The sequence below is a fragment of the Neomonachus schauinslandi genome, chromosome X, assembly GCF_002201575.2.
Source record: "Neomonachus schauinslandi chromosome X, ASM220157v2, whole genome shotgun sequence".
Lineage (NCBI taxonomy): Eukaryota > Metazoa > Chordata > Mammalia > Carnivora > Phocidae > Neomonachus > Neomonachus schauinslandi.
Window position 1 is genome coordinate 93,723,004 of NC_058419.1, and position 12,040 is coordinate 93,735,043.

The 12,040-nt window shown below is 41.1% G+C and overlaps 1 protein-coding gene across 1 annotated transcript; it reads right to left on the minus strand.

Annotated features, from left to right (window-relative positions):
• Positions 1-402: 402 nt before the first annotated feature.
• LOC110572927 (huntingtin-interacting protein M) lies at positions 403-744 on the minus strand. The gene has a single exon (XM_021681357.1). The coding sequence runs from the start codon at positions 742-744 to the stop codon at positions 403-405; it is 342 nt and encodes a 113-aa protein (XP_021537032.1).
• Between the last annotated feature and the right edge of the window lie 11,296 nt (positions 745-12,040).

Below are 12,040 nucleotides of genomic sequence, written 5' to 3' on the forward strand. Positions count from 1 at the left end.
CAGTAAACTGCTCCCTGAAATACCCGACTCCAGCGTCCCACACCGACCGCCCCTTGCACCCTCCACTCCCCATGGGAGATCTCTCCCCCACAACCAGCCACTCCCACCAGGGCCACTCCCCGCACTGTCCCCAGAGAAACCGCTCGCTGAAACGCCAGACTCCAGCTTCCCACACCCACTGCCCCTTGCACCCTCCACTCCCCATGGGAGATCTCCTCCTGGATGTCTCCCAGACACCTCCTGCTCAGAAGGACAGAAACAGAGAGCAGTCAGAAGCATGGCCCTGGATGTAAATCCTTTAAGAGTATTTACTAATGACAGACATCAGGCTTCCTCAGCTATGAGAGGACTTGGCTTGGACTGAGACTGTGAGGATTCCCACAAGTCTCCGGGACCCAGGCTTTAGCCATTTCTTCTGGATCCAGGCATCTCATCAAACAGGGTGAAGGCTGTATCCTTCAAGCGGTGGTAGGGCTCTCCATTGCTGTCCACCGCTCTCTCCACCTCTTGTGGGGCAGTTTGCATGTTGCTGTTGTTGGCCTCAGTGCTTACCAGGTCCAGGATGTAGTCAGTGAGGTAGTCTAGCATGGTAAGGAGGAAATCAGTTGTAGATGAACTCAGGCAATGGGTGTATTGATCCTCCTGCACGAGGCGGTCCACGTAGCTCACAGGGAACTGGAGCTCAGTTGTTATAAGATGGGCTTGAGTCTGATTGGAGCTCTCATAGCTTTTCTTTGCTGACATGATGTTGGCTGGGTTTGATGTTGACTCCAGTCAGCTCTACTTGATTCTTCAGCTGGACTAGGCCTCTCAAGACACCAGCGGTCAACCCTGCCTACTATATCCCCATGCTCTGGCCCCTCATTGGTCAGCGAGCTGCCTTTGTGACATCCTAGACTTTGCGATGTCACTGGTGCCCATTGTTGCCCTTATCCAGCCTCAGCCCAGAAAAGTGAACGACAGGAACCTCATCACCCTAATGACTGGACCCCGATTTTGAGAGAACTGTAATTTTCTGCTTGATTTCAACATTGTAGAGCTAAATATGCATTTCAATGGAAAATTTTTCCCCGTCTTAGGACAGCACTCCACATTATCTGATTCTAGCCTTATATTGTCTTTGAGGTCTCTTACAACGCTTTGTTAGGTGCAGGTTAGTGATAAATATGTAAAATGTATTGGCTAGTAGAGATTACATTGTTCCCCACCACCACCACATGATGTAATGAAACCAGTTTTGCCTCCATTTACACATTCATTTAAATATTGTTGATTAATAGTCCTGGATCTAATCCTTGGATTCTCTATGAACCAGTTATAGCATCTACCCATTCCCTCACCGATGGAATAGAATCTTTTAACACTCGTTTATTTCATACCTGTATTAGTGTCTTTACACTGTTTGAAAAATATCTCTTGATCATTTTGGAAGTCATAATGAGACGCTCAATGGATTCATCTATCAGAATCAGGTAAACATTGTTGAAAGAAGTTGACCTTGGGCTTAGTTTAAGCCCAGTCGTGTCTTCTTGCCTGTCCTAGGTGAAGCCAAAGCACCAAGAGATGTTTCCTCTCATTTTTTTCCTCATTTTTTAAAAGATTTTATTTATTTATTTGAGAAAGACAGAGAAACAGAGAGAGAGAGCATGAGCGGGGGAGAGGCAAAGTGAGAGGGAGAAGCAGACTCCCCGCTGAGCTCAGAGCCTCTTGCCAGGCTCGATCCCAGGACCCCAAGATCACAACCTGAGCCAAAGTCAGTCACTTAACTGAGTAAGCAACCCAGGCACCCCATCATTCTTTTTTCATTTTAATTTTCCTCTCCACTGAGACTGTGTTTCTGCTTTGTTTTTGGTTCATTTACAGCTGGTAACAGTCATAGACATTTGCAATCCAAAAGAGTAGAAGGAAGAAAGGAGTCTCTGATCCAAGGAATGTGGGTCAAGCAAGGAAACTTACACACGTTTCAAGGTCTGGGAATAATCTTTTGTAGCTTGTGGCTCCTCCCTCTGATCCCATGACTTCACCTTCGTCCATAGCTCTGCCCTCTAGGCCCTCGGCTCTGTCCTCAAAGTCATCTTTCTTTTATTTATGAGTGGAACACATGCTTGCAGCTGAGTAGTTTTATCAGCTTCTTGTCCTCTTGTCAAATCTTGGGCATTCCACGGCCTTCTTTCATTTTGTCTATCGTCTCAGTTAAAGATGACATTGTTTCTGCTGATTTAACATACACAGAAATCTTGTAGTCCCCCCTGCACGTCATGGGGATTTGTGCCCATAGACAAGAGACGTGTTCATAGATCCCTCCAGGAAAATACCATCTCGATTCTTTGCTTCTGTTGAGATGGCTGAGGTTATCCATGATTCCCACCCCATGCTGCTTCAAAGAGCCCTCTGTTTGACTGAATACTTTGATCTTCTGATCCCTCAGAGAAAAGATGTGTCTAGCTACATGCTTGATTTTTATCTCCACAGGACGCTGTCCTGACAGCAAATCCTCTCATTTTAATGCCTTTTGCAATCTGGATAGGCTGAGAATTGCTCTTATCTTCAAGTCCTGCTTCCTTTTTGCTTAACAGCTGTTCCCTCAATTTACTTTCCTCTAGCAGTTTACTCTTAAGTAGCTAGAAGAAATAAGTGCAGGCCTTCAAACACTTTTCTTAGAAATCTGCTCAACTAAATCTTCAATTCACTGTTTATGAGTTCTGCTTTCCGTGTAATTGTAGGACAAAATTCAGCCAAGATTTCTGCCACTATATAACAAGAACCCCCTCTTCTCCAGTTTCCATTATGATGTTCCCAATTTCTTTCTAAACCTTTACCACCAACACCTTTGACATTCGTATTTCCATTAATAGGTTATTTACTATGACTTAGGTCTTCTCTAAGACAATGTAGGTTTTCTCCACTGTGTTCCTTACTTCCTTTTGAGCCCTCACCAGCAGCACTTTTAACATTCATTTTTCTACCAACTGTTCAAGGTAATCTAGCATTTTCTATCATGCTTCTCAAAATTATTCCAGCCTACAGCCATTATCCAATTCCAAAGCTGCTTCCGCATTTTTAGACACTCATTACAGCATAAACTACTTCCTTGCGCCAAAATCCGTATCAGAGTCCTATGGCTGCTAATGAATTTGGTGGCTTAAAGAATACATATTTAGTCTCGTACAGTTCTGGAGGGAAGAAGTCCAAAACAGTGTCACTGGGCTGAAAACAAGTTGCCAACAGGGCCATGCTCCCTCTGGAGGCTGTAGAGGGAAATCGGTTTCTTGGCCTTTTCCAGCTCGCGGAGCCCCATTCCTTGCATCCTTTGTCTTTGCCCCCTTCCTTCATCTTCACAGCCAGCAGTGTAGCATCTTGCCTCAGTGGCCAAATTTCCATTTTCTGTGTCAAATCTCACTGCCTCCCTCTTAAGAGTATTTGCACTTAGATTCTATCACATAATATAGAATCATCGTCCATCTCAAGATCCTTATCTTAATCCTATATGTGAATTCCCTTTTGCCAATAAGGTAACATTTGTAGGCTCAAGAGACTTGGATCTGGTTATCTTTGAGGGCCATTTTCAGCCTACCATGGTAGGTATTCCCAGGAAACTAATAGGGAAGTGATGAATTCAGACAAGGAACGTAAGGAAACAAACAAAATGTCCACTATTAATCAGCTTAATATCACTGGAGAACTTAGGGGGACACTAGAAGATACACTTTCCAAGGGAAGATATTTGCCCCAGCATTCTGGACTGTCATGCTGTTGGGCAGTGGGTTCTGAAAGCCTAATAAGAGCCCTCACACAAAGAAATGCAGGTCCTAACATTTGAAAGTCAGGCAAATATGCATCCAGTGGGTTTGTGATGTGACAATGTGTGTAGGACCCTGACAGCATCCTCTACGCGGCCATGTTTATATACTTTCATTATAAAGTCTTCCCTTTCATCCTTACCTCCTGCCTGCTCTTCTTTCATTTAACAAATGTTTATTGTGCAGCTACCCTGTATCAAGCACTGAGATGCTAGATATTCAATGTTAAACAAAACAGATACTATCTTGAGTCCTTGTGAAGCATCCAGTCTAGTGGGAAAGACAGATACCCAAAGAAATATGTAATTCCAAGTTGTCATGCATGATCTAAAGCAGAGATTATCAACTTCTGCACTACTGACATTTTTGACTGGACCATTCTTTCTTGTGGGGCATGAGGGCTGTTGCTGGTATAGCAGGATGTTTAGCAATATCCTTGGCCTCTTACCCACCAGATGATAATAGCACACTACAGTGGTGATGCAAAGAAGTACCTCTATGCATTATCAAATGTCCCCTAAAGGGCAAAAGTATCCTCAATTAAGAACATTACATTAAAAATGTGTATTAAAAATAAATTACTTTAAGATACAATGAGGGGATATAACTTAGATGGAGTAATCAAGGAATAGCCTCCAAAGAAGGGACAATGAAACGGAGAACTGGCGCAAGAATAGGGAATGAGGTAGAGAAGAGGTGAGAGAATGAACATTTCAGAAAGATGGGAATGGGCTATTTCCTCAACTGGCAGGGTACTTGGGATATTTTAAATAAAAGTAATGTGACCAAACACAAGTGCAAAAAAGATTGGGGGTTAAGATGACCTTGTATCCACCCACAAACAATGAAAAATCTGGACTTTAATAGACTTCTTGGAACTTGGATCCACCTCCCATACCTGGATGAACATGATTTTTGTACATATACACAGATGACCCTTGAACAACATGGAGGTTGGGGGGTGTGGACCCCCTTTGCAGTACAAAAATCCATGTATAACTTTTGATTCCCCCCAAATTTGCCTACTAATAGCCTACTGTCGACTGAGAGCCTTCCTGATAACATAAACAGTTAACACATATTTGTTATGTTACATGTATTATATACTGTGTTCTTAAAATAAAGCTAAAGAAAATGTTAAGGAAATTCTAAGAGAAAAAATATTTATTGTACTGTACTGTATTTATTGAAAAAAATTCATGTATAAGTGGACTCACACAGTTCAAACCCATGTTGATCAAGAGTCAACGGTATTTTATGATCTCACTGATATGAGGAATTCTTAATCGCAGGAAACAAACTGAGGGTTGCTGGAGTGGGGGGTGGGGTGGGAGGGATGGGGTGACTGGGTGATAGACACTGGGGAGGGTATGTGCTCTGGTAAGCGCTGTGAATTGTGCAAGACTGTTGAATCTCAGATCTGTACCTCTGAAACAAATAATGCAATATATGTTAAGAAAAAAAAAAAGAAGAAGAAGAAGGTAGCGGGAGGGGAAGAATGAAGCGGGGGAAATCGGAGGGGTAGACGAACCATGAGAGACGATGGACTCCGAAAAACAAACTGAGGGTTCTAGAGGGGAGGGGGGTGGGAGGATGGGTTAGCCTGGTGGTGGGTATTGAGGAGGGCACATTCTGCATGGAGCACTGGGTGTTATGCACAAACAATGAATCATGGAACACTTCATCTAAAACTAATGATGTAATGTATGGGGATTAACATAAGAATTTAAAAAAAAAAAAAAAGAGTCAACGGTATTTTAATTAACCAATGATAAAATAGAAAAGAGTTCTAAGAGACCAAACAAGTGCAGGATGAATGGTTGCCGTACTGTATTGTAGACTTTGCAGAAGTGGCCACAACGATCCCGTTCTCTGTATTTACTCTTGTAGCCACATTAAAAAAGAAAAATAAAAATGTGACTTTGCAGCCTCTCCCATCAAGACTTGGTGCCTATATCCCCACTTCTAAAATCTGGACTGGCCTTTCCATTTACTTGGGGAAATAAAGTGGGGAAGTAATAGTAGACAGTAATGGGCCTGGTCCTCAAGAGACTTTGTATTCTTTCATTCTCACTTAAAACAGTTACTTCTGTTTGTCAACAAGCATAAGCTAGCCTGCTAGAGGATGAGAGACCATACTGAGCTGATGAGCCAAGTCACCTTAGTTGTCCCTTCTAAGGCCTTAGATATGTAAGCCCAGCCATGATCGGCAAAGTCAACTCATCCCCTTTCTGTGGTATTATTATTATGTGTATTAAAACTGTAGATTCTATAGACTCACTAATACATTGACATAATTATTATTTTATATTATTTTATGTCTTTGTGTCTTTAAAGAAGTTGAGAGAAGAGGAGCAAACATATATTTATACAGATTTTGTTATGCTAACCTCCTTATTTGTCATCTATGGTTCTCTTCATTTGTTCCTGCCCGTTCTAGTTACCATTTGGAGTCCTTTTCTTAACCTAATACAGCTTTGCTTCTACCCATCCCCTTTGTGCTGTTATTGGAAAATGTATTACATTTTTATATCTTTTATGCACAGTACATTATACAACTAATTTTAAAATCAGTTAAAAGAGGAAAGGAAAATAAATACGCATTTCTACTGTCTTTTAAAATTACATGGTTACCTTAACCAGTACTTTTTTTTGGCGGGGGGGGGGGTGGAGTATGGATTTTAATTACTGCCTGGGGTTGCTTGCTTTCAGTCTGAAAAACTTCATTGTTCTTTCTGCTCCTCAAACTGAAAAATCTCAAATGTTCTATCAAGTTCATGGTTTCTTTCTTCTGATTCAAATCGACCAGTCCCCCCTCTAATGAATTTGTCATTTCAGTTACTGCAATTTTCAACTCCAGAACTTCCATTTGGTTCCTTTTTATAATTTCTCTGGCTTTACTGGTATTTTCTATTTGACGTAGTATTGTCATATCTTCCTTTAATCATATCACTCTTTAATCATGATCTCCTTTAGTCCTTTGAACATATTTATAATAACTTTGAAGTCTGTTCAAAGTCCCACATCTGGTTGACCTCACAAGTTTCTGTTGCGGGCCTTTGTTCTGGGGTATGGGTCATATTTCTCTGTTTCTTTGCATGTCCCTCAATTTTTTGTTGGAAACTGGAAATTTTAGATAATATACTGTAGCAACTCTGAGTATTGGTTCCACCACCAAGTGCCTATTATTACTTCTCTATTGAATTGTTGAGTGACTGGCTGGATTATTTTAGTGGCATCTACAGCCCTCTTCACGTTGTGAAGCATTTTATGTTGTTCCTCATGGGGTGCAGGCCTGAGTATGATCCCTGTCACCCTGTGATGACACTGGTTTTGGTAGCACTCTCAATCTCTTTGTCTCTTTCTCTGACCACACCCAACTATTAAGCTCCACTAATTAGTAGCTGATTGTTCTGTTGTTTTTAACAAATGCTCTGAGGCATAAGGTGTTCCACAGACTGATCCAATCAAACCCAGAGTCTCTTGAAGGATCAGTTGCTTAGGTCAGTGTTTAAGATTTGTTCTGTCCCCAGGAGGACTCCTCCCAGGTGTCTCTTTCTCAGCTACTCTCCAGAAAACCAGCCAGCCTACAGTTCTGTATTTCCAATTAATCTGCCAATCTCTTCCCAGTGGCGTTTCATCACAACATCCACTGTTTTTAAGAGTGCCCTTAGGTTCAAACACCTCCATACTCTGTTGCAAATGAAGTCAACCCACTCGGTAAGGGATTCAGCTTCTCAGCGTTCTCTGTTTCATGGCCTGCTTTTCCTCCAGGGCAAAAATCCCTGAGCCATGGCTCTGGAGCTGGGGGTGGGGACAATGGGACATTTTTCTCTGAGTGACACTCCTGCTATAGGAGCTGAACCGTTATGGAGGACGAGTAGCTTCAGTTCTTCTTACCTTGCCTCTCAGTGTGGATCACATGTGGTTGACAGTACTTGTAAGGGTGATCAGGTACCAGTATACTCAGTAATGCCACACCGAAGGTAGAGCCTCCATCCCATGAGTGGGATGTTGGGAGGAAGAAGCAAGCCCCCATCTCTCAGCCATACTTGCCCAGAATTCAGTCTTAGTAAGAAGTAGCTGGGAGCAGAATGAGAAATGTTGATGTTCTGCCCATCCTTTAAAGATAGCCCTTGGAGTAGGAGTTGGAGGGAGAAGGAGCCCTATGTCCTTTGCCGCACCATCTTGAGTTGGAGTTTCCATTTCACTGAGCTGGGAGGGGAGTAGAATGGAGTAGGCATCAGTACAGATACCATACACTCTTGCTGCAACCTCTAAGTTTTAATAGATTTTGTTGAATAAATATTTCTTCATTTGCAGTATGCTCTTAGGACCATCTCCAAAGACTTCAAATGGTTGTTTTAAAAATAATTTTCACCAATCTTCTAGGGAATTGGTCTATAGAGATGTCTCACTTTCATGCTGGAAGCAGAACTCTGGTTGTGATTTGTAACTTACTAAGGTTTGGTAGTTTATTACAAAGCATTGTAGCAATAGATAACTGATGCACACAAGTCAGTAGTGGAGCTGCTAGAACCCCAACCTCTCAATACTTCCTATGGAATCCAGAGTAGTCCCTCCATTGCAATTGAAACCACCCTAGGGATTTAGTGAAATAAACCACTTATATGGTAAATAATACTGTAATACCAAAAACACTTCAGCATACAGTTTCCAAAAATAATTCTCATAAAATGAGTCATAGTGGAAGAATCTGACTTATGGAGAGGCTTAAATAAGTGTAATTCTTTAGTCAGTAAGAAATGGCCAATCATCTACCACATTACAGAAAAAAGTACTCTCATAATTCAGTGGCACATAAAACAGTAAGAATGATTATCCGCTTTTAACTAAGCAGAGTCAGCACTACATTTGAAAACAGCACTTTATGAAAACTGAATTTGTAAAGTGAGATACTCCTTCTCCAAACATTTGATCAGGTTTGACATAGAAAGTGAATGAGGAGTAATCAGTGTCACATCTAAGAATTTCCTTATTTTTTGTTTTTGTTTTTTTTTAAGATTTTATTTATTTATTTGACAGAGAGAGACACAGCGAGAGAGGGAACACAAGCAGGGGGAGTGGGAGAGGGAGAAGCAGGCTTCCCGCCGAGCAGGGAGCCCGATGCGGGGCTCCATCCCAGGACCCTGGGATCATGACCTGAGCTGAAGGCAGACGCTTAACCATCTGAGCCACCCAGGTGCCCCTTTCCTTGCTTTAATTCCAGAGTCAGAAATAGAGACTATCTGGTATACTTCACCCATAATACAAACAAAAAGCCAAAATCACTGAATAGGAACTTAATCACATCTAATTATCAATAGAATCTTCCAGTAAGGATGGGTAAAGAATCCACGAGCACTACCAACAGATGTTTTTCCATCACAGGATTTTTTTTTCCTTGACCTACAAGAGTACACATCCCAGGATTCTCATAGCCGGGCAGTTGACTTCTCTGCCACAATGTATTCAAATTGTTTAAAGAGCCAAACTTGCTTCAGTCATAAAAAAGAATGAAATCTTGCCATTTGCAACAACATGGATGGATCTAGAGAGTATAATGCTAAGTGAAATCAGTCAGAGAGACAAATACCATACGATTTCACTCATGTGGAATTTAAAAAACAAAACAAATGAACAAAGAAAAAAAAGAAACAGACTCTTAACTATAGAGAACAAACTGGTGGTTGCCAGAGGGGAGGTAGTGGGAGGATGGATGAAATAGGTGAAGGGGATTAAGAGTACACTTATCATGATGAACACTGAGTAATGTATAGAATTGCTGAATCACTGTATTGTAAACCTGAAACTAATATAACACTGTACATTAATTAAACTAACATTTAAAAATTAATTAATGAATTAACTTTAAAAATACACTGAGGATGAGTTGAGGTTTAAGTATGTTACTTAAAGTTGAACATGTGGAATGAGTACCTCTGGGGGTATAGGAAAGGGTTTTAGGTGCTATTCCAATGGATATAAATATTTGTTTAAATGTATCTTAGTGTAGGATTTAAAAAATGATAGTGATCTAAAAGCTTTCCTTTAAAATAAAAATAATACATACACAGCCAAACTTGGAGTTAACTTTCTGAGCCCTAGGGAATTCTAATTTTTGATCTATAAAGATCTTTAATTACAGCAACTGAAAAAATTGAAGTATTTATCAAAATGTCAGAACTTTCAAATATGAGGGGAAATAACTATTCAGGTGACCTCTAGGTCCTAAGTCAGCAGGAAAGCCAGCAAGCTCGACACTCAGAAACTGACAGTGATTTGGTGAGAACAGACCACTACTGTGGCAGGCTGGTTTACAGTTCTGAAACAGTAGTTTCAGAAAGCTGCTTCAAAAACATCCAGTTTGGTCTTTCCTAAGCATAAGACATAATATATTTCCTGACCCTCCTCTGGTGGTAGTGAGAGATTCAAACCATACAAGCTGGTTCCTATACATGGGAACCTTCCTGCTGCCCCACTCCCTAGCCACCACAAAACTGGCAAGTCAGTCTTCTGTTCCTGCTCTCTAAAACCATTTTGGGACCTATTTTGCAGCTGTCCTGCTCTATCCAGAAAGCCTCATTATGTGAGTGATATATCTTTTCATACCCTTTTAGGGGGGGGGTGGTAAGGGAGGGACAGAGGAAAGGGGGGAGAGAAGGAGAGAGAGATCTGCATTCTAACCAAGTTTTGTGTGGGAATCCATCCTGTATTTGTGTAGTCATAACAGTATTCCACTACTGTTGGAATCTGTATCTGTTGCACTGCAGAGTAGAGCAGAGAGCTCATAGCACATCCCATAGAGCTTTTCATCTTTCCCCATCCCACCTCTCTAGCTTCTTCTCCCCATCTCTTCCTCTCCACAGAAACCTATGCTTCTGCCTCTGCTTATCTATTCCCAGAATATTCCATACTCTGTCATGATCTCTGATTGTATACCTGCTTTACCTTTGCCTGGAATGTCCTTCCTACTTCACTCCTCCCTTCCTTTCCTAACTTCCAAGCCACCTTCTTTTTTTTTTTTTTTAAAGATTTTATTTATTTATTTGACAGAGAGAGACACAGCGAGAGAGGGAACACAGGCAGGGAGAGTGGGAGAGGGAGAAGCAGGCTTCCCGCCGAGCCGGGAGCCCGATGCGGGGCTCGATCCCAGAACGCTGGGATCATGACCTGAGCCGAAGGCAGGCGCTTAACGACTGAGCCACCCAGGCGCCCCGCCACCTTCTCTTTGATATTTATAAAATGTTTTCCCCATCCCCTAAGACCAAGTAAAATGTGATGCCCTCTTAAAGTCTCCACTAACTTCACTAGGCAGAGATTTTCTCTTCTTTTCCTGGTCTATGATGACATTTAAATCACTGTTCTTGCCTGCTTACAGAATGTGATGCCCTCTTAAAGTCTTCACTAACTTCACTAGGCAGAGATTTTCTCTTCTTTTCCTGGTCTATGATGACATTTAAATCACTGTTCTTGCCTGCTTACAGGTCTCTCTTCCCCTGCAAGACTCTGAACATTTTGATGGCGGAGACCTTCCTTTCTTCATCTAATATGATCTGTCTCTAGTACACTCTTATGAATATAATCAGTGATGAATAATGTTGACTGAATATTTTTTTAAATAAAGTGATAATCTTGTTAAGGATGAAAGGATCTAGGTAAACACAATATTATGAACTTTTGAGATAGAGCAAGAATTAGAATTTTTCTATATTTGCTTCTAGTGTTATATGCAAATGAACATTAAGAAATTGTTGCACAGCTAATGAAATAAGTGCAAAGTAGTTAAAATCTAGCCACTAAAGCCTTGTATTTTAGGGAAGTAGCAAGGTGAGATGAGTTATTTATCATTTCCAGATCATAAACATTTCATCACTACTGAGCTAGATTCCTTGAGACCTAAATGATGTTTCTCTGTTAAATTTAACAGCCATAGAAAAACCAGTGTTACCTCTATGGCTCAATAATCATGAGATAATTAGTTAATAGAAATGAAAATGACTCATGTGCCTCATTCTCCCCTCCCATAAAAACAAATTTGGAAACTATGAGTCCAAATGTGCTTTTTGTTTTGGCCAGTGTGCTTACAGAAGAGTTAAGAAAAACTTCTCACCATCTGATTGCAAATATCTCCATCCTTCCTTGAAATCACTTTAAGTTCATAGCTGCTAACTTCATCTAAGAACATGGCTTTTGTGACACTTTATCAAGAACCTAGATAACAACCTACAGGATAAGCT

Bases quoted from the DNA above. Each gene is read 5' to 3' on its own strand.
- LOC110572927 (XM_021681357.1), bottom strand. From the start codon at position 744: ATGTCAGCAAAGAAAAGCTATGAGAGCTCCAATCAGACTCAAGCCCAT.